Here is a 22,830-nt window from a genome sequence, read left to right as displayed (position 1 = left end):
ACCATGGAACCACTTTGATTAGATAGTCGGGAGTCACATGACCTGAGCCTAAAGTAAGCATGTGGCTTCTAGGTCACTTTCCAGACTTTATGGTACCCAAGTGACTTGGCCCATGGGCTAGAGAGTCCTCTGCATTCTTTTGCAGCTGGAGTGCCAAGCTCTGACTGTCAGATTCATAGGGTATTCCCTCCTCCCCCAGGTATGGAGAATCAGGGTTGGGTAGGACCAAGATGGGGACAACAGCACCCACTTTCATCCCTAGGAAAACTGAAATCCCTCACTATCTACCTAACAGTCCCCACTCTCTATTTTTTTTTTAAATTCCATCAAACAATTTATTTATTTTATTTTATTTTTTAGTGTATGGTTTTCTTTTCTTTTTCTTTTTTTCCTTTTATTTCATCATATTATGAAGGTACAAATATTGTTAGGGTTACACATATTACTCCTGCCCCCCCTCCATCCCCCCAATGTGTCCAATCCCTGGGTGGTGTGCACCACACCCGTTACATAAGCATACATCCCTTTCCTCCTCCCCCCTCCCGCCTGCCCACCACCTGATAAAGAGTTTTTTTTTCTTTTTTGTTTGTTTTATTTTTGACATTTTGGTTACATTGTATATCTTTGCCTCTCCCTAAGAAGGGTTAGAGTTATGCCCTTCCCTTCTAAAATGCTCGCCACATCCCTAAGATTGGGTCCGTCCCCCGCCCCCCCCCCCGAATCCCTGGTGAGCATTGCCACCATTTGAAAACCATAGCTTTAATCAGTCAGTACCAATTTGATGACGAGTAGATGTGGGGCCCATTTTCCATGTCTTGTGTCGCCTCACTTTGGATAACGGGCTTAAGCTTAATCCAGGATAGCATAAACGGTGCTAGCTCACAGTCATTTCTTAGGGTTGAGTAATATTCCATTGTGAGCATATACCACATTTTAATTATCCATTCATGAATTGACGGGCACTTGGGTTGTTTCCATGACCGTGCATTAGTGAATTTTGCTGCCATAAACATTAGGGTGCAGATGTCTTTATAATAGAATGTCTTATGCTCTTTTGGGTAGATGCCCAACAATGCTATTGCAGGGTCGAATGGCATGTCTATTTCTAGCTGTCTGAGGTATCTCCAAATTCTTTTCCACAAAGGTTGCACTAATTTGCAGTCCCACCAGCAGTGTAGGAGTGTTCCTGTCTCTCTGCATCCTCGCCAGCATTTGTTGTTTTGGGGTTTCTTGATATAGGCCATTCTTACTGGGGTTAGGTGGTATCTCATTGTGGTTTTGATTTGCATTTCTCTAATAATTAGAGAAGTTGAGCATTTTTAATATGTTTACATGCCATTATTCTGTCTTCTTTGGAGAAGTTTCTTTTCATTTCTGTCGCCCATTTCTTGATGGGATTGTTTGATTTTTTTCTTGTTAATTCTTTTAAGTTCTAGATAGATTCTTGTTATTAGACCTTTATCAGAGGTGTAGAGAGAAAATATTTTCTCCCACTCAGTGGGTTGTCTATTTGCTCTACTGATGGTTTCCTTAGCTGTGCAGAAACTTTTTAATTTGATCAGATCCCATTTGTTTATTTTTGATGCTGCGGTGATTGCCTTGGGGGTCTTACTCAAAAATTCTTTGCCTAGGCCAATGTCTGATAGGGTTTTCCCCTTGTATAAATCTTTTGTATCTCTCGTTAAGTATACTCCTAGATATTTAATTTTCTTTGGGGCTATAGTAAAGGGTATTGCGTTTTTGATTTGAGTTTCTGCTTGATGGTTCTTGACATATATGAATACTTCTGATTTGTGTATATTGCTTTTATAACCTGAAACTTTACCAAATTCGGTTATCAAGTCTAGGAGTCTCTTGGAAGAGTCCATGGGGTTTTCTAGGTATAATATCATATCATCGGCAAAGTGCGAGAGTTTGATTTCATCTGCCTCCACTTGAATGCCCTTAATACCCCTCTCCTGCCTGATTGCTATCGCTAGGACTTCAAGCACTATGTTGAATAGGAGAGGAGATAGTGGGCATCCTTGCCTAGTTCTAGATCGAAGGGGGAAAGATTTCAATTTTTCCCCATGTAGAATGATATTAGCAATGGGTTTGTCATAGATGGATTTGATAAGTTTAAGGTATGAGCCATCTATGCCTATTTTGTTAAGAGTTTTTTTTTTTTTTAATTTTTTTTTTTTTTTTTTTTGAGACAGAGTCTCACTTTGTTGCCCAGGCTAGAGTGAGTGCCATGGCGTCAGCCTAGCTCACAGCAACCTCAAACTCCTGGGCTCAAGCAATCCTCCTGCCTTAGCCTCCCAAGTATCTGGGACTACAGGCATTGCCACCATGCCCGGCTAATTTTTTCTATATACGTATTAGTTGGCCAATTTATTTCTTTCTATTTATAGTAGAGATAGGGTCTCGCTCTTGCTCAGGCTGGTTTTGAACTCCTGACCTCAAGCAATCCGCCCGCCTTGGCCTCCCAGAGTGCTAGGATTACAGGCATGAGCCACCGCGCCCGGCCTTGTTAAGAGTTTTTATCATAAAGGTGTGTTGGACTTTGTCAAATGCTTTTTCTGCATCTATTGACAGAATCATATGGTCTTTGTTCTTGATTTTATTGATGAAGTCAATTGCATTTATATACTTGCATATGTTGAACCATCCCTGTATCTTTGGAATAAAGCCCCCCTGGTCATGGTGAGTTATTTTTTTGATGTGCTGCTGAATTCTAGTCGCTAAAATTTTATTTAGGATTTTTGCATCTGTATTCATGAGGGATATTGGTCTGTAATTTTCTTTTTTTGTTGTGTCCTTTCCTGGCTTTGGTATCAAGGAGAAATTGGCTTCGTAGAATGAGTTAGGAAGGATACCATCCTTCTCAATGGTGTGGAATAGTTTCTGTAGTATAGGTATGAGTTCATATTTGTATGTTTGGTAGAACTCTGAAGTGTAGCCATCTGGCCCAGGACTTTTATGATGGGCAGGTTTTTAATTACTGCTTCAATTTCTGAGCTTGAGATTGGTCTGTTTAGGAATTCTGTTGCCTCCTGTGTGATCTTAGGGAGGTTGTATGAATCCAAGAATTTGTCAATTTCATCTTCTTTCTGTAGTTTTTGGGCATATAGTTTTTTATAATAGTCAAATATAATGTTTTGTATTTCTTTGGTATCTGTTGTGATCTCTCCTTTTTCATTTCTTATTGAGTTTATTAGAGTCCTTTCCCTTTGGGTCCTTGTCAATCTAGCAAGAGGGCCATCAATTTTGTTTATCTTTTCAAAAAACTAGCTTCTGGTTTTGTTGATTTTTAGTATAGTTCTCTTGTTCTCCATTTCATTCAGTTCTGCTTTGATCTTTGTTATTTCTTTTCTTCTATTAGGATTGGAAATTGCTTGCTCTTCTTTTTCCAATTCTTTGAGCTTATTCATTAGGTTGTCAGTATCTAAGCTTTCTGTTTTTTGGATGTGAGCATTAATTGCTATTAGTTTCCTCTCAGGTAAGCTTTTGCTGTATCCCACAGGTTTTGGTAAGAGGTATCACCATTATCATTTTGTTCAAAGAAATTCTTGATTTCCCTCTGAATTTCTTCCTTTACCCAATAACTTTTCAATAATAGGTTGCTTAGTTTCCATGATTTTGTGAGGGGTTTCTATAGGAATTGAACTGTAATTTTATACCGTTATGGTCAGAGAAGATACAAGGTATAATTTCTGTTTTCTTGAATTTTTTGAGATCTGATTTGCGGCCTAGGATGTGATCAATTTTGGAGTAGGATCCATGGGCTGCTGAAAAGAATGTAAATTCAGGTTTGTTTGGATGGAATGCTCTATAGAGATCTCTCAGACCTTTTTGATCAAGGGCTTTATTCAGGTCCATTATTTCTTTGCTTATTTTCTGTTTGGAGGATCTATCCAGATCATTCAATGGCGTATTGAAGTCCCCTGCTACTATGGTAGTGTTGTGTAACAAGGTGTTTAGATTAGACAAGGTTTGCTTTAAGTAATTGAGTACTCCTGTATTGGGTGCGTAGATATTAAGAATTGTTAAATCTTCTTGTTGGATCTTCCCTTTCACCATCATATAATGGCCATCTTTATCCTTTTTTACTTTTGCTATTTAAAGCTTATATTATCTGCAAATAGTATAGCTACTCCAGCTTTCTTTTGACTTCCATTTGACTGGATTATAGTTTTCCATCCCTTGACCTTTAGCTGGCAGGCATCTTTGTGGGTTAGATGTGTTTCCTGTAGACAGCAGATGCTAGGCTTGTGAATTTTTATCCACTCTGCCAGTCTATGTCTTTTCAGAGGACAGTTTAAGCCATTTACATTTATTGGAAGGATTAAAATTGGAGGAAGATTACCATTCATATTGTTGGGTGGAGTCTTGTTGTTTTGTTTTACTCCTTGAGCCATCATTTAGTTTGGTATCTAAACTTTAATTCTTTGATGATTTCACTTTGAGGAGTGTCTACTGCCCTGTTTGGTTAGAAATGCAGGTCTAAGAACTTCCTGTAGGGATGGTCTGGTCTTTGCAAATTCCTTCAGTGATTTTTTTTTTTTCTGAGAAGGACTTTATTTCTCCCTCATAGATGAAACTTAATTTTGCCAGATAAAGAATTCTAAGTTGGGCTTTGTTCTGTTTTAGAAGATTAAGGATAGGCACCCAATCCCTCCTGGCTTGTAAGGTTTCAGATGAGAAGTCTGCTATTAGTCTGATAGGCTTACCTTTGTAGGTCATTTGCTGCTTTCATCTTGCTGCACGGAGAATTGTTTCTTTCACATTTACTTTGGTCAGACTAAAAACCACGTGGTGAGGTGATTGCCTTTTCACATTGAGTTTCCCAGGGGTTCTGTGTGCTTCTTGTATATCAAGATTTGGATATCAAGATTTCTGGCCAGGCCTGTCATATTTTCCTCCAGTATTCCATAAAATAAGTTTGCCAGCCCTTGTGAATGTTCCTCTTCCCCTTCTGGAATCCCAATCAATCTGCTATTTGGTTTTTTAACATAATCCTACACTTTCTGTAAACTTTGGTCTTGTCTCTTGTTTCTGTGTTCCCTTTCTTCCTCTGATTTGTTTAGAGCATAGGCATAATCTTCAAGTTCTGAGATTCTTTCTTCTGCATGGTCTATCCTGTTCTTTAGGCTTTCTACTGAATTATGGAGATCTTTGATTGTTTCCTTCATTGCCAGAATTTCTGTTTGGTTTTTCTTGATAGTCTCAATTTCTTTGGAGAATCTTTCATTCATTTCCTGTATTGTTCTTGTGGTTTCTCTATGTTGTGATTCTATTTTCTCTTCAATTCCATTTAGTTTTGTAGCAATCCATATTCGGAAACCTTCCTCTGTCAGTTTACTCATATCATTTAAGTTGGTGTCAGACGATGGAAAATGAGTATTTTGCTTTGGAGGTGATTTTTCTCTCTGGTCCTTCATGTTTCCTATAAACTTTCACTAGTTCTTTCTCATCTGGATGATTTATTGAGGATCGGAGATGCAGGGATTGGATTATGAACTAAAATCAGCGGTGCTTGAGCTGCCAGGGACCACTGAGAATCTCCACTGAAGGGTGAAAACTATCCCTTTTCTGTGTGTCACCAGTGGAGCTTTAGCCACTGTGGACCCTTGGGGAGGATCCACGGAGGATGGCACTAGCCCCCTCTTCCGCCCCTTCCCTGGTAGAGCTCAAGAGGCTGGGGTCCATGGACAAGTTCCGCTGAGGGGTGAAAACTTTCTGTGCCCCGGTGTTGGGTCTTGGGCCGCTGGAGACCCTTGGGGAGGGTCCACGGACCCTTCTGTCCCTTCACTGGCAGAGCTCAAGTGGCTGGGTTCTGCAGACAAGTTTCGCAGACAAGTGAAAACTTCCTGCACGACTCCCGTGGTGGGGCTTGGGCTGTTGGAGACTCCTGGGAGGGACTTGGAAGATGGCTTTCACCCCCACTTCTGTCCCTTCACCGGCAGAGCTCAAGTGGCCAGGGTCCACGGACAAGTTCCACCAAGGGGTGAAAACTATCTGTGCGTCCCTGGTGGTGGCGGGGCATGGGACGCTGGAGACCCCTGGGAGGGTCCTGGAGGATGGCTCTCGTCCCCCTCTTCCGCTCCCTCCCTAGCAGTGCTTGGGCCGCTGCCCAAGTCCACTGGGCAACTCAGTCAAATGAACAATCTATATCACTTTTCTGTCCCTTCACAAGCGAGGCATAAGCCGCTGGCGTTTATAGATCTCCCAGCAAAGGTGACCTTGCACCGTGCCGTGGAGATTTCAAATTACTTTCTGCTCCTGCCTCCTCTCCAACATGCCTGCCCGTCCGTGTTACCTCATCACGCTGTCTTCAGGCACTTCCCTGCTTGCGTGGGTGTGGAGGTCGGTGAAGGAGAAGTCGTCCCCCCGTGGCATGGATCACACAGCTGTTTGGCTGGCCACTGAGTGTGGCCAGCTTACACTCCAATCCCCGCAGTACCACTCAGATTCTCAGAACTTCACAGCAAATCCACTGAGTCACTTTCCTCCTTTTCCCGGCACTGCTGCCCCTCGAAGCATCCCTCCGATTCCATGAAGCTGATCCTGTGGGAGAACTACCCATTCAAGTGATTCAGGCCGCCTTCTTCACCTCCCACTCCAAGAGCAGAGAGCCAGGAGGTCATCCCTAATCTGCCATTTTTGACAATCTCCCCTCCCCTATTTTAAAGGCCCAAATCATTGGGAAGGGGTGCCGACTCATCTAGCTGCTTCATGTTGAGTAAAGGGTGATGATTTCTTATTTGGGTGGCCTCTTATAGGTTTTCCAGAGATCTCTCCAGGGGACTTCAATATATGGTCTCAGTAGGTTGTTGAGGTTGTAGGTGAGGAGGTAGGTGCCAGGGCTGGCAGAAAATGTAAGACCATTTGCCACTTCATGGCTTCTAGACAGGATGAAATAAATGTAGTGAGAAAATTTATGAGGAACTTTCCCACTATAAGAATTCCCAGAATGTAGAGTAATAGTGTGACCAGGGGAATTATTAAGGACATCCACCAGGATCTAAGAGGTCTCTCCTCATGTCTGGAGATTGGCAGTAGACTCTAGGATGGCATCGGTGTTATCCCGAACCTATCCAGGGCAAACCAATGTCCCAAACTACCGCAGGGATATTTGTGGTATCTCTGTTGATCTTGTTCCAAGACCTCTGATTCTGTTAAGAGGCTGATGATGGGTTCCTCCTGAGGGTAGAAGGAAACCTATGCTCTCAGTTTAGAAAGTAAGTCCGTCCTAGCAGGTTGATGGGACAAGTGGGAATTACCATAAACAAACTTTCAATGGTCACATCCTCCTACAAGCAAAGTAAAGAATTGTTTGGTAGGGACCCCAGAAACTCCAGCAACCACACAGGAGTGAGTGCTCAGTTTTCCATAGTAGGCGAGGAGGATAAAGTAGGCAGCCCAGTATCAAGAAGGAAACTTACTGGCCTATCTGCCACCAGGAAGGTTACCCTTGGCTGCAGTCCAATGATTGTTATCTGCCAGGGAGCTGACAGGAGTGGGCCACTTTATTGTCATGCCATGATCCCGTCTGAGGACTGACTCTTCTCCTGGGATAATCCCATAGGACAGGGTGCAGTCCAGTGACCTGTTTGATGGCACTGATAAGGGGCCTTCGGTGGTTGTCCTTATTGGGGCAGTTCTTGGCCCCAATGCCCTTCCTGTCATCAGATGCAGCACTGGAGTTCCCTTCCTTTGGTGTAGGCTTTGGCTGTTGGTCCACATGTGGGCGCTAATGCTGCCACTAACTGGGCATGCCTAGCCTCCTACCCCACTCCTTCTCTGGAGCCTGAGACTCAAGCTCATAAGCTCTGTTACAGATAACAGAATTAGCAGCAGCCACCATATCATCCAGGGAGGTGGTAGGGTCCTGGACAAGATTCTGAAGATTTTCCTAATATCTGGTGCTGCTTGGGCCAAGAATTTGTCTTTTAATATCACCTGCCCCTCATAGGAATTCACACGGGGAGTGGTGTGTTTCTTTATTGCCTCCTGGAGCTGATGGAGGAAGGCTACGGGATTTTCCTCAGGCCCCTGGGCTATGGCGGCGACTTTGGAATAGCTGACCGCCTTTTGCCTGGCGATCTTGAGGTCAGCCTGAATGCATACTAGAAAATGTTCTCTCTCCCACTTCTCTTCTGAGGAACTATTACACTCCAATCCCCGCAGTACCACTCAGATTCTCAGAACTTCACAGCAAATCCACTGAGTCACTTTCCTCCTTTTCCCAGCACTGCTGCCCCTCGAAGTGTCCCTGCAATTCCATGAAGCGGATCCTGTGGGAGAACTACCCATTCAAGTGATTCAGGCTGCCTTCTTCATCTCCCACTCCAAGAGCAGAGAGCCAGGAGGTCATCCCTAATCTGCCATTTTTCACAATCTCCCCCCCCCCATTTTAAAGGCTCAAATCATTGGGAAGGGGTGAGTCAGTCATGGGCACTGCTGTTAGACCCGGAATCCCTCACTATCTACCTAGCACTCATAGTTTCATTTTATTCTTTTTGTTGTTCTTTTTTACTGTTTTTCTAGTCTTTTATTTATTTCAGGTCTGATTTTAATTATATCCTTCTTTCTTTCTCTTGTTCTTTTCTATTGTTTTTTTAGTCTATTTTGTTTATTTTGGGTCTGATCTTTATTATGTCCTGCCTTCTACTAACTTTGGTCTTAGTTTATTCTTCTAGTACCTTGAGGTTGTTTATTTGGGATCTTTCTTATTTTTTGATATAGGCATTTAATACTATAAACTTTCCTCTTAGAATTGGTTTTGCTATGTCCCATAATTTTTGATACATTGTGTTTTATTTTTGTCTCAAGATATTCTAAATTTTTCATTTTCATTTCTTCTTTGGCCCATTGGTTGCCCAGAAGAGTGTTGTTTAATGTCTACATATTTATGAATTTTATAAAATTCCTCATTATTGATTTCTAGTTTTATACCATTGTGGTTAGAGAAGATACTTGATATTATTTCAATCTTGAATTTGTTAAGAACTATATTATGGTCTACCAGAATCGCCACAAATATTTCTTCCCCATTTTATTTTTAAAAGCATATTCTGCATCTAGAAATTTCCAGTGGATAGATTGTGAATGAGGTAGGGGAATTAAGATTTATTTTTTCTAATGTAATTTTCAGTGTACTCTTCAGACTCATTCATTCTTTGTCTCTGGCATCAGGAATTTTGGGACTGCTTGTCCATTATGGTTGAATTTCTTGGTCCTGTAAATCAGCCTGGGATAACACTCCCTAACCCCCATGTATCACTGGAATTTCCTGCCTGTTTCCTAGTGCCACCTAACTCCTCCATCTTGCTCTTCAGTTTAATGCTTCCTGAAATCTGGAAGGGAGATTTGTCTGAGTTGGTGGTAATAAAGACCAGAGTGGAACTTGGACATTCTGACCCCTGGTACAGCACATATTTTCCTAGAGCATCAGATAAAGAAGAGAAGATTATGAGGAAAGAGAGAGGTAGTGAGCAAGGTCTAAATTGAAAAGGCAAAAACTGGACACTTAAATTTGAATTCTTTAATCAATAGTTAATTTGTAAGCCTTTGTGATTGAGACTAAATTTTTTTGTATTTAGAAAAAATATTTGGGAAAATTTTAATGTTTTAAAAATATTAGAAAAATGATTAGGAAAATCATGATGGCAAATAACTTGGATAACAGAACAGAATTCAAGTCAAAACTGTCATTTATGTTTTGTCTGTCCCATTAACCCCTTTAAGCCTGTTAAACCGTCTTTACAAGAAAGGTAACAAATGCACCTAGACATACACAGATTACACACACAGATGATAGGAGTATGAAATTCTATTTAGACAGAGTTGGGGCTTTTATAAAAAGAAATTCTACACATTTTAAACAAATGGAATTAATGGAAAATTTTAGTTCACATTTTTATCTCCCAGAGAAGTGGGGGAGATAGGAAAATGAATTTTATCAAACAGGGAGACCACAGGCTCATTCCTGTAGACATAGGTCACCATTGCTGATGTTCCCGGGAAATCTGGGGCTAAATTCAGGACATATCAGTCAGTATAAGAGGATTGGATGAGCCCCAATATCATAGTAAATTGATGCTGTCTATATTCCTTATTTCTGTAAGTAATAGTAGATGTGTGGTTATATATGTTTGCTGAAGATTTATTCCCATGTATTTCTTGGAGTAGATTGAGCTAAAAAAAGTTAATTAATACTTGTATCAATATCGGGCTGTAAGTGGAACAGAATGAGGTTGTGCTATACAAAAACCATGTATAGAATTAGGAAAAAATAACACAGAGATAAGAAATTCTTTTATAGTTTGTCATTTTGCACTCAGTTGTCTTTTAGTTCTTTGAGATAGATGCGACTCTTTTGATCATGTCTTTGAAAGCTTGTATCACTTGCTTGTTCCTCAGAGTGTAAATGAAGGGATTCATGACTGGGGCAACTGAGGTGGTGAGCACTGACACCACCTTGTTAACAGCGACCCCTTCTTTTGCAGATGGTTTAATATAGATGAAGATGCAGCTTCCATACGTGATAGAAACCACAATTATATGGGAAGAACAAGTGGAAAAAGCCTTTTTCCTTTGCTGGGCAGAAGGGAATCTGAGAATGGTCCTGATGATGTACGTGTAGGACAAAATCACACACACTAACGTGAACAGGAGTGTCAACACAGCCAAGATTAGGACAAAACGCTCTATAAACTCTGTGTCAGAGCAGGTAATTTTCAGGATGGGGGCAGCATCACAGCCAAAGTGATCTATGACATTGGAGTCACAAAACTCGAGCTCAAAGCCCATGCCAAATGGTGGGATGACGATGATTAGAGCAATTATGTAGCAGCCAATAAGGAACTTGATGCAGACTCTGTTGTTCATGATGGTCATGTAATGCAGGGGCTTGCAGATGGCCACATAACGGTCATAGGACATGGCTGTCAGGAGAAAAAACTCAGTGACACCCAGGACAATAACAAAAAATAATTGAGTGGCACATGCATTATAGGTAACAGTATTGTCTCCAGATGCCATTGTGTAGAGGAATCTGGGAATGCAGACAGTTGTAAATGAGACTTCCAAGATGGAGAAATTCCGGAGGAAAAAGTACATGGGTGTTTTAAGGTGAGAATCCACCAAGGTGAGAGTAATAATAGTCAGATTCCCAACAACACTCAACAAGTAGGTTAGAAACAAAAAGATAAAAAGCAGAATCTGTAGATTTGGGTCATCTGTTAGTCCCACCAGGATGAATGTTGTTATTGCTGTATAATTTTTCATCACTGAATCCTGACTATGGCCTGCTCTGTGTGTAAACATAAGAGACATGAACAGAAACTTTCCAAAAGAAGATAGACTAATGGCCAACAAACATGAAAAAATATTCAACATCTCTAATTGTCAAGGAAATGCAAGTCAAAACCAAATGAGATATCACTCAACTCCAGTAAGAATGGCTTTTATCAAAAAGTCCCAAAACAACAAATGTTAGCATATATGCAGAGAGATAGGAACACTCATACACTGCTGGTGGGACTGCAAACTGGTACAACCTCTGTGGAAAGTAGTATATACATACCTCAAACAACTAAAAGTAGAACTACTGTTTGATCCGGAAATTCCACTCCTGGGAATTTACCCAGAGGAAAAAAAGGCAGTCTATAAAAAAGCACCTGCACTTGAATGTTTATAGCATCACAATTCACAATTGCAAAGATGTGGAAGCAACCCAAGTGCTCATCAATACATGAGTGGATTAATAAAATGTGGTATATGTACACCATGGAGTACTACTCAGCCATACAAAAAGATGAATTTTTTGTAGAAAAATTCAAGGTCTTTGTCCTTTTGCAACAATCTGGATGGAACTAGAGACCATTATTCTAAGGGAAGTATCACAAGAAGAGAAAAACAAACACCCCATGTACTCTCCATTAAATTGGAACTATTAGATCAATACTTATGTGTACATATGGAAATGACATTCATTGGAAATCAAGCAGCTGGGAAGGGGAAGGAGAGGATGGGTAAATTCATACCTAATGGGTACAATGCACACTATCTAGGGGATGGGCACACCTACGACTTTAACACAAATGGTACAAAAACAATTTATGTAACCCCCCCTAATATTCTGAAATAATAAAATAAAATAAAATGATATATTTTAAAATAAAATAAAATACATTTTATGAAAAAAATTAGATCAGAGAAAGGGACTGTCAGCGTGAATTAGCAGTGGGGCGAGGTAACAATGTTAGCTAAGCCAAGATTTTATTTTATTTGTTAACCTCTTAATCAAGAATGCTATTGGAGTGGTAGTTAACCAATAATGCTACTGGAATAGCACTGTTGAGCATTATACCAGAGACCAGCCAGAGGCTCTTATTAAAGATTCTTTTTACTATATTGATAATAGTATTAATCTGATGCTAAAGTCATTCTTTGTTTAACAGCTCCTTGGAAATAAAGCTATTTTATATTACCTGTGTTAATGAATAGAAAAACCCTATCATAAAATATGCATGGTTTGTAATCATGCATATTTTAGAAACAATACCTCTAATGTGCTCATCATCTTGGATTCATGCAAGGTAAGCAGGGCTGATTGTAGTTAAGGTGGCAAAGTTAAAATTCTTCTGCTCTCAGCCTCTGTTTTCTTGTTTGCTATGATAATCCACATTGTCCTTCTGATTTCTTCCCTTTCTGAACTGCACTGAAACACTCACAAAACCATTCTAAAGAGAAAACTCCAGTGATCTTCTAAAATCATACATGAGACCCATTACTCTGTTTAAAGCATTCAGTGGAGTTTCATTTTCTTTGGAATAAAATTCAAACTCCTTTGATTTATAAGGACTTTCATGATCATATCACTAGCACTCTTAATTCATCCCTTGCTTGTCCAGCTGTACCAGTCTTCTTCAGTGCCCTGAAGGTAACAAGTTCTTTTCCACTTTAGGACTTCTACAATGTTTTCTCTGTCCCTGAAATGCTCTGCTTGCATTCTTGCATAGATGGACCTTATTTTTCATGTTGCAGCTTAAATATGAACCCGTCAAAGATATCTTCCTGCAGATTCTTATTTAACTATGTTCTCTCTAACCCCAATGTTATAAAAACACTTCTCTGTTTATTTCTTTTTGGATACTTATTATAATTTGTCATTACATATTCATTTACTTTTTACCTCCACCACCTACTTTCTAGAAAGCTCCATGAGAACACAAACCCTATCTATTTTGTAAACCACTGTAGATACAGGACACTAGCTCTTTGCCTTGCAGATGACAGATACTCAATAAATTGTTACTGAATGAATGAGACCAGATATTTTTTTCTTTGACAGTTATTGACTGATTACATTTAAAGTGTAACTGAAAGATTGTGTTGTCAGTCCATTTACATTTTCAGCTTTAAATCCCCAACAAAGAACCTCAGTGTATTGAGGCAATTTTAGAAATTAGAAGGATAAATGGTCACTTTGAATCATAATCCTCCAAATGATGCTAGGTTATTTCATCTGTATGTAAGAATAAATTAAAAATAATCTTTTAAAAAGCTAATGGGGCTTAAGAGTGGGATGATGGAAGGAGGACTGTAGGTGGAAGAGGGTGGCCTAAAAGTGAGGATTTCTTTTCTGTTCATTTCTTTATCCCATTTTCTTTGAAAGAGTTTGGCTGAGGCTACTGAGTCCTGGTTCTTAAATCTCCTTGGAGTGAGCCCATCTGGGTTAATTTCATAGGTATAAATTCAGAGTGTGGACTTTGGAATAAGATAGATCAGGGCTTGAAACCTAGTTCAACCATTTAACCACTTTGGTACCAGCGTCGACTATAGTCGATAGCCACAGATGAATGTGCACAGTGACTTTAGCCGACAGTTGTGATATGACTTTTCTAATTTTTCATTTATCAAAATAAGATTGTGAACATTTAAAAATACTGTAATGAAAACATATATGTATATGTTACCTATTCTGAGTTACATTGCAAGTAAAGCTGCCTGTAAAGTAAAACAAGCTTTCAGTGCTTTAAAGCTTTCCTCATCACACAAGAGCAAAATGGATTTGTCGTCAATGCACAGCACAAACTATCATGCAGACTATGAGTGCCGGCTGTGGGCAAGGTTTCCCGGCTGGTGAGTGCCATACCGAAGTGGTTAATGGCTGTGAAACCTTGAGAAGTTCTGTAATGGGCTCCATTTCCTAGTCTGTGAAGTGCAGATAATAACTGTGTGTTCTGTGAAATGCAAATAATGAGTGTATGCTCTTCATGAGCTATCATGAGCACTAAACAAGCTAATTCTTTTAGGCTCTTAGCATCATGCTTGGTAAAGAACAAACATCAAATAAATTTTATTTAGCTTTTCTAATTCTTCCAGGACTTGCTGCCCCTTACTGCATGAACAGAGTTTGCACACTCTCCCACACTTTCTTTTACCTTATCATTTGCCCTCTTTACTATATTACACACATATATTTTAAGTTTTCTGCTATCTTTAAAATGAAATGCAAAATTATAGAGTCCTTTTATATTCTGAAAAAGTAGTATTTGTTGGTACATCTGTTAATCACACATATAACTCAATTACATACAACAGTAATTCATTCTTTTTGAATTTCTTTTATATTTGTAATCTACACTGCACTTTCTGATGTGATTCCTTGCTCAAAACTCTTAATTCAAACATTGTTCTTTGGGACGTTCACTTCCCATCCCCTCAGTAACCACACAGCTCTCAAATCCTCTTCTGAGCTTGTGTTAGGGCCCTCTTATTTCATCACCTTGAGAATACTTTCCTTTAGTTCTCACTAAGTTGCCAGAAATCTCTTTCATGCTCTGTTCATGCTGCCTTGTCTCTTTATCTTTGAACTATTATACAGAAACAAGAAAAAAAACCTTAGCCAAATGAGTGCCAGATTACAATAAACAAGGTGATTAAGGACTTAAGAGAGCTACATAAATTGAGAGATATAAAGGTCTTTAAAGATTATTTTAGCCAATCCCCCAGTTGGCTTAAAGATGAAAGCCAGAGGGTCAACAAGCCCCAGGTTTGGCAGGCACAAAGTCGAAGGACGAATCCAACTTCTTCAAATCCTAAATCCGTGCTTTTCCCCCCTATTATATCAAGTTAGGAAAAAATTTCAGGAATTTTTTTCTTGTTTTTCCAGTTTCCACTCACCCATTAGGATGTTTGCTACTTCTAATATGCTTTGTCTTCCAAGGATACCTCGTTCATTCCAGTTCTTTCCTTAGTAACTATATTACTTCTGGGAAAACTTAGCATTAGTACTGTAGGAGATCTGGAAAATAAATTCACTTAATGTCTTAGAAGCTAATAATCATATTTATGCTACCTAACCAAGGCATATTTATGTTGTAAATTTAAGAATACATTTCTAATGAGGAATTTCATGTAATAATAATAGGTTTTTATGGCAGATACCAGGGCAAAGACTATCTTTTTGCTGTATTCAACTTAATTCACAAACTTCTCCAAGAACTGGTAATGATGGTAACATTTAAAAGGCAGTTACTAAATGTCAAATGTGCTATGTCAAGCATTTAGATTTCCTCTTTCAATTTTCAAAGCAACTTTCTGAGGCTGGTTGTGACTTAATTCTTTTTTTACAAATGAGGAAACCAAGGTTCAGAAATACTAAGAATCTTGCCCAAGGTCATCAATGTAAAATGTGAACCAAGGTCATCAAAGCAGAGATAAGAATCCAAACAATCTGACTACAGAAATTCAACTCATAACTACTACAGATCACCACCTACTTAACTATTTATTTGACTGATTGACTTCTCCTTTTTGTCTTCTAAGAAAATGACCAACATCCTCTTTGTGCTGCCATCTGTCAAGTAACTGCCAGGTAACTAGGTGAATCACTGTCCAGAGCTTCTTTAGTTCTGAGTTAGGGACCATTGCAGAGAGACAGTTATTCTTCAACAATAATAATTACATTTTTAGCAACTGAAATGTTTCACATTTGCAGCACTGTCTCTAGGGCTCCCAATTTTTCTCATTATTGGGATGGAACAGGATCTTCCCAGGAGACCCTGATTAGTTTGGAACATGAATGGTTTTCTCTTGGCTGTCGCAACATATTACCCACAATAATCCTGAGTTGTGTTTCCCCTGAGACTGGGAAAATATGGTTCTTTCCTTCCTACTGATGGTACAGTGTCCATTTCCAACATGTGCTCAGATCACACCTCAGAGCCTTCCAACCCTGGATTTATGGAAAGGAATCTGACTTGGGTGTGAAATAAATGGCTGGAATATTTGCTGCTTTCCTCCATGTACTACTTAGGGAATGATCACACCAAACCCAATGTAAAAGTGGAGAAGCATTCCTGCTCTTCTGTTTTGTCTTCTCATCAAAGCTCTACATGTCCACATATAGTACCCACCAAGGTCTGCTTAACCTGGCTTAATCTCTAGGAACCCATAATATTTTAATTTCTGTCCTTTGCAAAACAAAAATTGATATCCATTAGTGTCCTAGTCTCCTCTGGTACATATTAGGTAAACTCATGCCTGATAGCATATGAAAGTTCATTGATTTATTTTATTATCTTACTAATAACAGAATGCTTTACTCTTTCAGGTATGCTTCATGGTACTGCTCATTAAACAGAAGGAATTATCTCTAATGGTAGATATTTAAGTCTAATAGCAAAAAATAAGCATTAGGGAGACATTTTTGCTGGACTGAGAGAACAGGAATATTTTCCCAGGATCTCATACATGGTGGACTATAATCGCTCCCTCTATTGTACTGTCCTGTCCTTAAAACCTCTTCTAACGGCACTTTTCTAAGTCTTATTAAAACTCAAATGTCACTTGTTAGAGAATAGAGTGACATTCTATTGATTCCTATAGAAAAACATTGTTTATAATTATTTAGGATCTGGGTTTTGAAACATGTAAGTCAAAATTTGCCCTGTAACTTTGAACTGTTTGGGTTCTGAATGGTGAACAACTAGCAAAACTTAGTAAACCATACTCACCTTCCAGATTGCTGTTTATGACTTCTGTGGGAAATTTAACCACAAAAATCCTTAGGATAACTCAGTGCCAAGCAGGAGTTTGTTAGTGACAGCGTGTACTATATTTTTCATGCACCCACACTTGCATTCACCGGTAAGTCTGTGAGTGGACAGAGGTCTCTTAGATTCCAATTGCCTACAATTTCCCAGGAGTCTTCCTCAAATATTCTTTACCTTGAGCAAGTCCTACAAGTACACCAAATAAAGGATATTTTCTGACTTTAATTCTAGGACAAATGCTCATATATCCTATAAAATTAGAAGAATTAAAGATGATTGTGATGATGAGAAACTCTCTTTGGTTTGGGCTAAGTCAATATCTTGATTTATGTACAGGAGGATAGGTTTCCCTGAAAATTCTATATTAACAAGAATGGTGTAAGTTATATCTGTTTTGTCTACAACAGGTGTTTAGGAGATCATCTGATTAAACAGACAAAAGGACCCCTTGGGATCCCAGGTTCAAAAGTTGCTAATTAACTATAGTGCGGTGAACTTGAATGAACTTTGTGAGGAAAAAAATTAAACAGCTATCATTTGGGACTGTGTCCTTAGAGAAAGGAAGATGCAACAATAGAATCAGAAACAGGCCAGGTACAAAACAATGTGTTAGCTGAAAAATCACAAGTGCAGTTTATTTTTACTTTTCTTCTCATTGCTTAAGGGATTCTTCTCAGTGGAGTTCAAAGGGGCCACTCAGGAATGCACTGAGAGATACAGGATTTGAAATGAAGCCATACCATTTCCTACCCTAGGAGAAACAGTTCTCCCTTTGGTCGTAGGTCAAATGATGTGTGTTTTGCACGTTTATGTGATTCATTATAAGATTTTAGCAGATTGTGCACTTACTCTTCCACTGTTTGCAATAAACTTTACTTTTAGAGTGTTTTATTTCTTAGTGTATAACTGGAATGGGGAAGAGCAAAGCTAATTCATTTGGGTTCAATTGGACATGCCATGATTAACATCCATTCAGAGCTTGCTAAGAGTTATCATGAAAAGCGTTGAATTTTATAAAAATTTTTTTATATCAAGTAAATTATCATATTTAGTAAAATAAATCTAGTGCATCTAGTAAATATAATATTTTTCTCCTTTTATCTATTAGAGTGATAAAATGATGTTAAATGGTTTGCTAATATTAAACCTCTTTTGTGTCCTTGAGATAAACCCAAACTTGGTTATTATTTTTTCAATGGAAAAAAGGGCTCAATTTGCTAATGTTTTACTAAACATTTTGGTAGATATGCTCCTGAATTAGACTGTCTTTAGTTTTCCTTTTTTGTGCTGATGCTACATTATGTTAGGGTAGGGTTTATACTAGCCTTATATAATAAATTGGGGGGTAGTCACATTTTTCCTGTTGCTGAAGAAGTTTTATTTCCTCAGAATTATCTGTTCCTTGAGAGTTTGATAGGACTCAAATTTAAAATATTTGGGTCTAGTGTCTGCTTTGTTAAAAGATTTTAAGCTATTTGTTAATTTCCTTAAATTTTATAGTACCATCTAGGTTTTTTATTTTTTGAAGTCAGATTATTTTAAAGGAATTAGTCCATTTTACTAAAATTTCACCTTTATGCATATGTTTTATAATATTTTTATCTTTGTTATCTCAGCTGTATCTATCAAGACTATTTTTTAATTTTTAATATTATTTGTACCTTCTTTATTTTTTCTTACTCAATTTAAATCAGAGAATTATAAGATTGTTAGTTTTTTGGGAGAGAGTTTTATTAATTCCCCTCATACTGTACCTTTGTTTTCCAGCTCATTCATTTCTGCTCATATGTTATATCCTATCTTTATATCTTAATATCCTCTTTAGAATTTATCTTGCTTTATTCCTCTAAACTTAAAAGTTGGACTTTGGCCATGTTTTGCAAATATATGCATTTAAAATGATACATTTGCCTCAAATACCACTTTTGACACATTTCAGTGTGTGGTATTGGTATTTATTTTTATGATATATACATTGTATAAACTCCTTTCATTCTGTATTTTGTATGAATTATGAATATTAATTAAAATAAATATGAATAAAATATAAATATAATGTTTGAATATGAATGAAATGGGAATTTTTTAAAATTTCAGCATATTATGGGGATACAAATGTTTAGGTTATGTATGTTGCCTCCCCCCTCCTCCATGGAGTCAGAGCTTCAAGCATGTCCATCCCTCAGATGGTGCGCATGGCACTCATGTAAGTATATACCCATACCTTCCTCTGCCCTCCCACCTGCCCAATACCCGATAAATGTTATTCCTATATGTCCACTTAGGTATTGATCAGTGGAACCAATTTGGAAATATATTTTATACAATATGAGTTCATTTGTTGATGAATATGTTGTATGAGTTGTATTTGTATATATTTATATGATGAACACATATTCATTTATATGACTTTTTAAAGCTTTCAAATAGCAGAAAGTATAAAAAAGATATGCAGTGAAAGCTCTTTGTCACCATCTAATTCTCATAGGTTCAATCATCCATCTGAACATTTTCACTATTTTTCCAGTGTTTTACGTATTTTTAGGCATAAGCAAAATTAGATGATTAATTTTTTATCTTTTTAAAACACAAGGGCCCATATGCCATATTCTGCATTTTTCTTAGTTAAATACATAGTATAATGGAAATCTTTCCATGCCAATAAACAAAGAGCTTTTAAATTATTTTTTGTAGCTGTAAGGTATTCCATAGAATGGAACCTCTCTTGAAAAGAATAAAATGATCTTCTGTTGATGGACATTTCAATTGATTGACTTCTTTTGCTACTCTAAGCAATGCTGAAATGAATGACCTTAAACGAATATCAATTCACACATTTGCAAGTACACTTATTGAATAAATCCCCAATATGAAATTTCTTGATTGAAGGGTTAAGGGGCTAGATTTTGAATGCATTTGAACTTTGACATTTGAATTTTATTTGAATTTATTTATTTTTTTTGACACAGGTTCTCACTCTGTCACCTAGGCTGAAGTACAGTGGCATTGATACAGCTCACTGCAACCTCAGACTCTTGGGATCAAGCAGTCCTCCTGCCTCAGCCTTTTGAGTAGCTGAGACTGTAGGCAGGCTCTACTGCACTTGGCTAATTTTTTAATTTTTTGTAGACACAGGGTCTTTTTCTTGCTCAGGCTAGTCTCAGACACCTGGCCTCAAGTAATCCTCCCTCCTCAGTCTCCCAAAATGTTAGGGTTATAGGCGTGACCCACCATGCCTGGCCTTGATACTTGAATTTTTATAGCTATTGTCAAATTGAGTTTTGTAGGCTTATGTCAATTTATATTCCTACAAATTTTAGCAGAGTGCCAGTTTCTCCAGTGCCCTGACAATAAATTGTATTATCAAACTATTGGATACATTTTCAATCTGATGGGTGATAATCAGTAACTCAGTGATGTTTTAACATCTATCTCATTATGAATAAGTTTGACTTTAGGAATTATTTTTCTTTTATTTGAATCATACTTTCATATTGTCTTTGCATTATTTTCTATTAGGATAGTGATGTTTCCTTATAGATTTCTTGAAGCATTTTAGAGCTAGAGAGCTTAGTTTTTAAAATCTCTAATATCAATTGCAAATATTTTTCCCAGTTTGTCACTTTTTTTTGTCTTTGGCTTATTTATTTACTTCCACACAGAAGTTTTAAAAAAATGCTTAAAAAATATATTCAAACCGGTCAATCTTTTCCATTAGCATTTCTGAATTTCTAGTTGGAGTAGAAAGGTCTTTTTTAGGTTCCTTTCAGATAGGCCTGCCTTGTGCTTGTGCAATGAATAGTGGGCTACAGTTAAGGGAAGGTGTAGAGTATTGCTTTTTTGTCTCATTGTTCCTTAGAGCCTCCAGGATCTTGTACAAGTCTCTGGCACTGTGGATCTCTGGGCTTGAGAGGATGTATTTGACTTCAGCTGTGGTGTAGAAGTACCTACATCTTATGAACCCAAGCATGGTTGGCCTTGATGTATTGGATAGACATGTAGATCACATTGGAAAGTTAAATAGCCACAGGCTCCTCAGTGTAAACTGGGGAAGACCTTCCAGTGAGATATCACTCATTCGTACAGCAGAGCCAAAATGTATATACAAGAACATTCTAGAGTTGGTGGGTGCCACAGAGAGAACAATGCAACTTTACACTGGTATTTAATAAACAAATATGGTTTCAGTGGATGAGAAATTTACATTAAAAACACATGCTCAAAATCTAAGAAAAGCTATTTTTGATTTAAGGAGCTATAGTCATCATGAAAGGGTTCAGCCTCACACTTATCTAGATGGACTAAGTAAGTAGTTATTCAATCTTAAGAGTTTAATGGAATTCACCTGTGAAACTACTATAGTAGGCCTACTGCATTTTTTAAGGATGCCTCTTTCTCAAGCTTCTCTATTTCTTCTATGGAAATTAGTTTAGATTTCCTGTGCTTCCCTGGGTCAATTTTAATAAATAATATTTTTATAATGATATTTATTTCACCCAGATATTCAAATTAATTTGCATAGAGTTGAACAAAATATTCTTTTATTATTTAAATATCAAAACTTTTATGATTATTTTTTCATGCAATTCATTTTTCATATAAAAAAACATTTCTTCATAAACCATACATAAAACATTTATGCACTTTAAAAATAAGAAAAATAAAGCAAGTGCTCAATATAACTACAATTCAGGCTATGACATGAATCATTGTTATAACTTTAGACAAGTTCCACTTACCTATCCAGACCACATTTATGTTTTTCTCCATCCCTGATGACATAATTATAATCCTGAATATTTCCATAATCATTTCCTTTTTTATTGCAGTTTTACTATCAATATATACAATGTTAATTATATTGTCTTGTTTTGTCTTTAAAAACTTTTGTACGAATGGAATTATGTATATGCATTCTTCTATGTCTTACTTTCTGCCCTTTCCATTATTTTTATGAGATTCATTCATGTTGATGGATGTTGCTAAAGTTTGTTCAATGATTCTATGGTATTAAATTATATGAATATGACCATACTTTATTAAACTACTCTTTGACAATGGACATATGTTGTACTTCAAGTTTTTTGTTACTTTGAATAGTAATGTTATTAATATTTTTATGCATATTACCTGATGCACATGTGTAAGAGTTTCCCTAAGTTACATTACTAGGAATGAAACGTTTCCTGGTTCTAAAGATTATAACTAAGGTTTTGTAATGAAATATAATAATATACTTATAAAGGAATTTTTCTCAATTACTCCTGGGTAGAGATTGAACTAAAAGGAAAGAATGATTAATAAATCTAATAGTGTGGGCTCTGAGTACAAAAGAAATGGGATTATGAGGTTTAAGAATTAAAATATAAAATGAGGATAGGCTTTTCCTTACATTTATATAAATGCAAAGGACTTAGAATAGTCAAAAAGTTTTTGAAAAAGACCAGAGTTAAAGGTCTTATGCTACCCAGTTTCAAAACCATAAATCCACAGTAATCAAGTATTAGTGTAAGTATCAGTGAAGCATAATTGAGAGTCCAGAAATAACCTCTTACATTTATGATCAATTGATTTTCAACAAGGTGTCAAGACAATTCAATTGGGAAGAGGGTAGTGTTATGAACAAATAGTGTTGGAATGGGCAAAAATGAATTTGGATCCTAACCTCATACCATATACAAAAATTAGCTCCAAATGGATCAAAGACCTAAATTTAAAGGCTAAGAAACACAGGAGAAACAAAGGAGGAAATCTTTGTAACCATGGGTTAGGCAAATAT

At 37.6% G+C, this 22,830-nt stretch overlaps 2 protein-coding genes across 2 annotated transcripts in view; both read right to left on the bottom strand.

The window, feature by feature from the left end:
• Positions 1-11,918, bottom strand: part of BLOC1S1 (biogenesis of lysosomal organelles complex 1 subunit 1) — a 154,180-nt gene extending 142,262 nt beyond the window's left edge. The window contains exon 1 of the mRNA XM_076007350.1: positions 11,913-11,918. Within this exon, the coding sequence (XP_075863465.1) occupies positions 11,913-11,917 (5 nt within the window). The 5' untranslated portion in view covers position 11,918. The remainder of the gene's footprint in view (positions 1-11,912) is intronic.
• Positions 10,336-11,274, bottom strand: LOC105865729 (olfactory receptor 6C2-like). The gene has a single exon (XM_012754558.3). It carries the CDS (start codon positions 11,272-11,274, stop codon positions 10,336-10,338), a length of 939 nt encoding a protein of 312 aa, XP_012610012.2.
• Positions 11,919-22,830: the final 10,912 nt, after the last annotated feature.

This window comes from Microcebus murinus, chromosome 10 (genome assembly GCF_040939455.1).
Source record: "Microcebus murinus isolate Inina chromosome 10, M.murinus_Inina_mat1.0, whole genome shotgun sequence".
Classification (NCBI taxonomy): domain Eukaryota; kingdom Metazoa; phylum Chordata; class Mammalia; order Primates; family Cheirogaleidae; genus Microcebus; species Microcebus murinus.
The sequence above is the reverse complement of the archived record's forward strand: the minus strand, read 5'-3'. Positions and strand labels throughout refer to the sequence as shown.

What these genes read in the sequence shown, in the direction of transcription:
- LOC105865729 (XM_012754558.3), bottom strand. Translation starts at nt 11,274, where the DNA reads ATGAAAAATTATACAGCAATAACAACATTCATCCTGGTGGGACTAACA.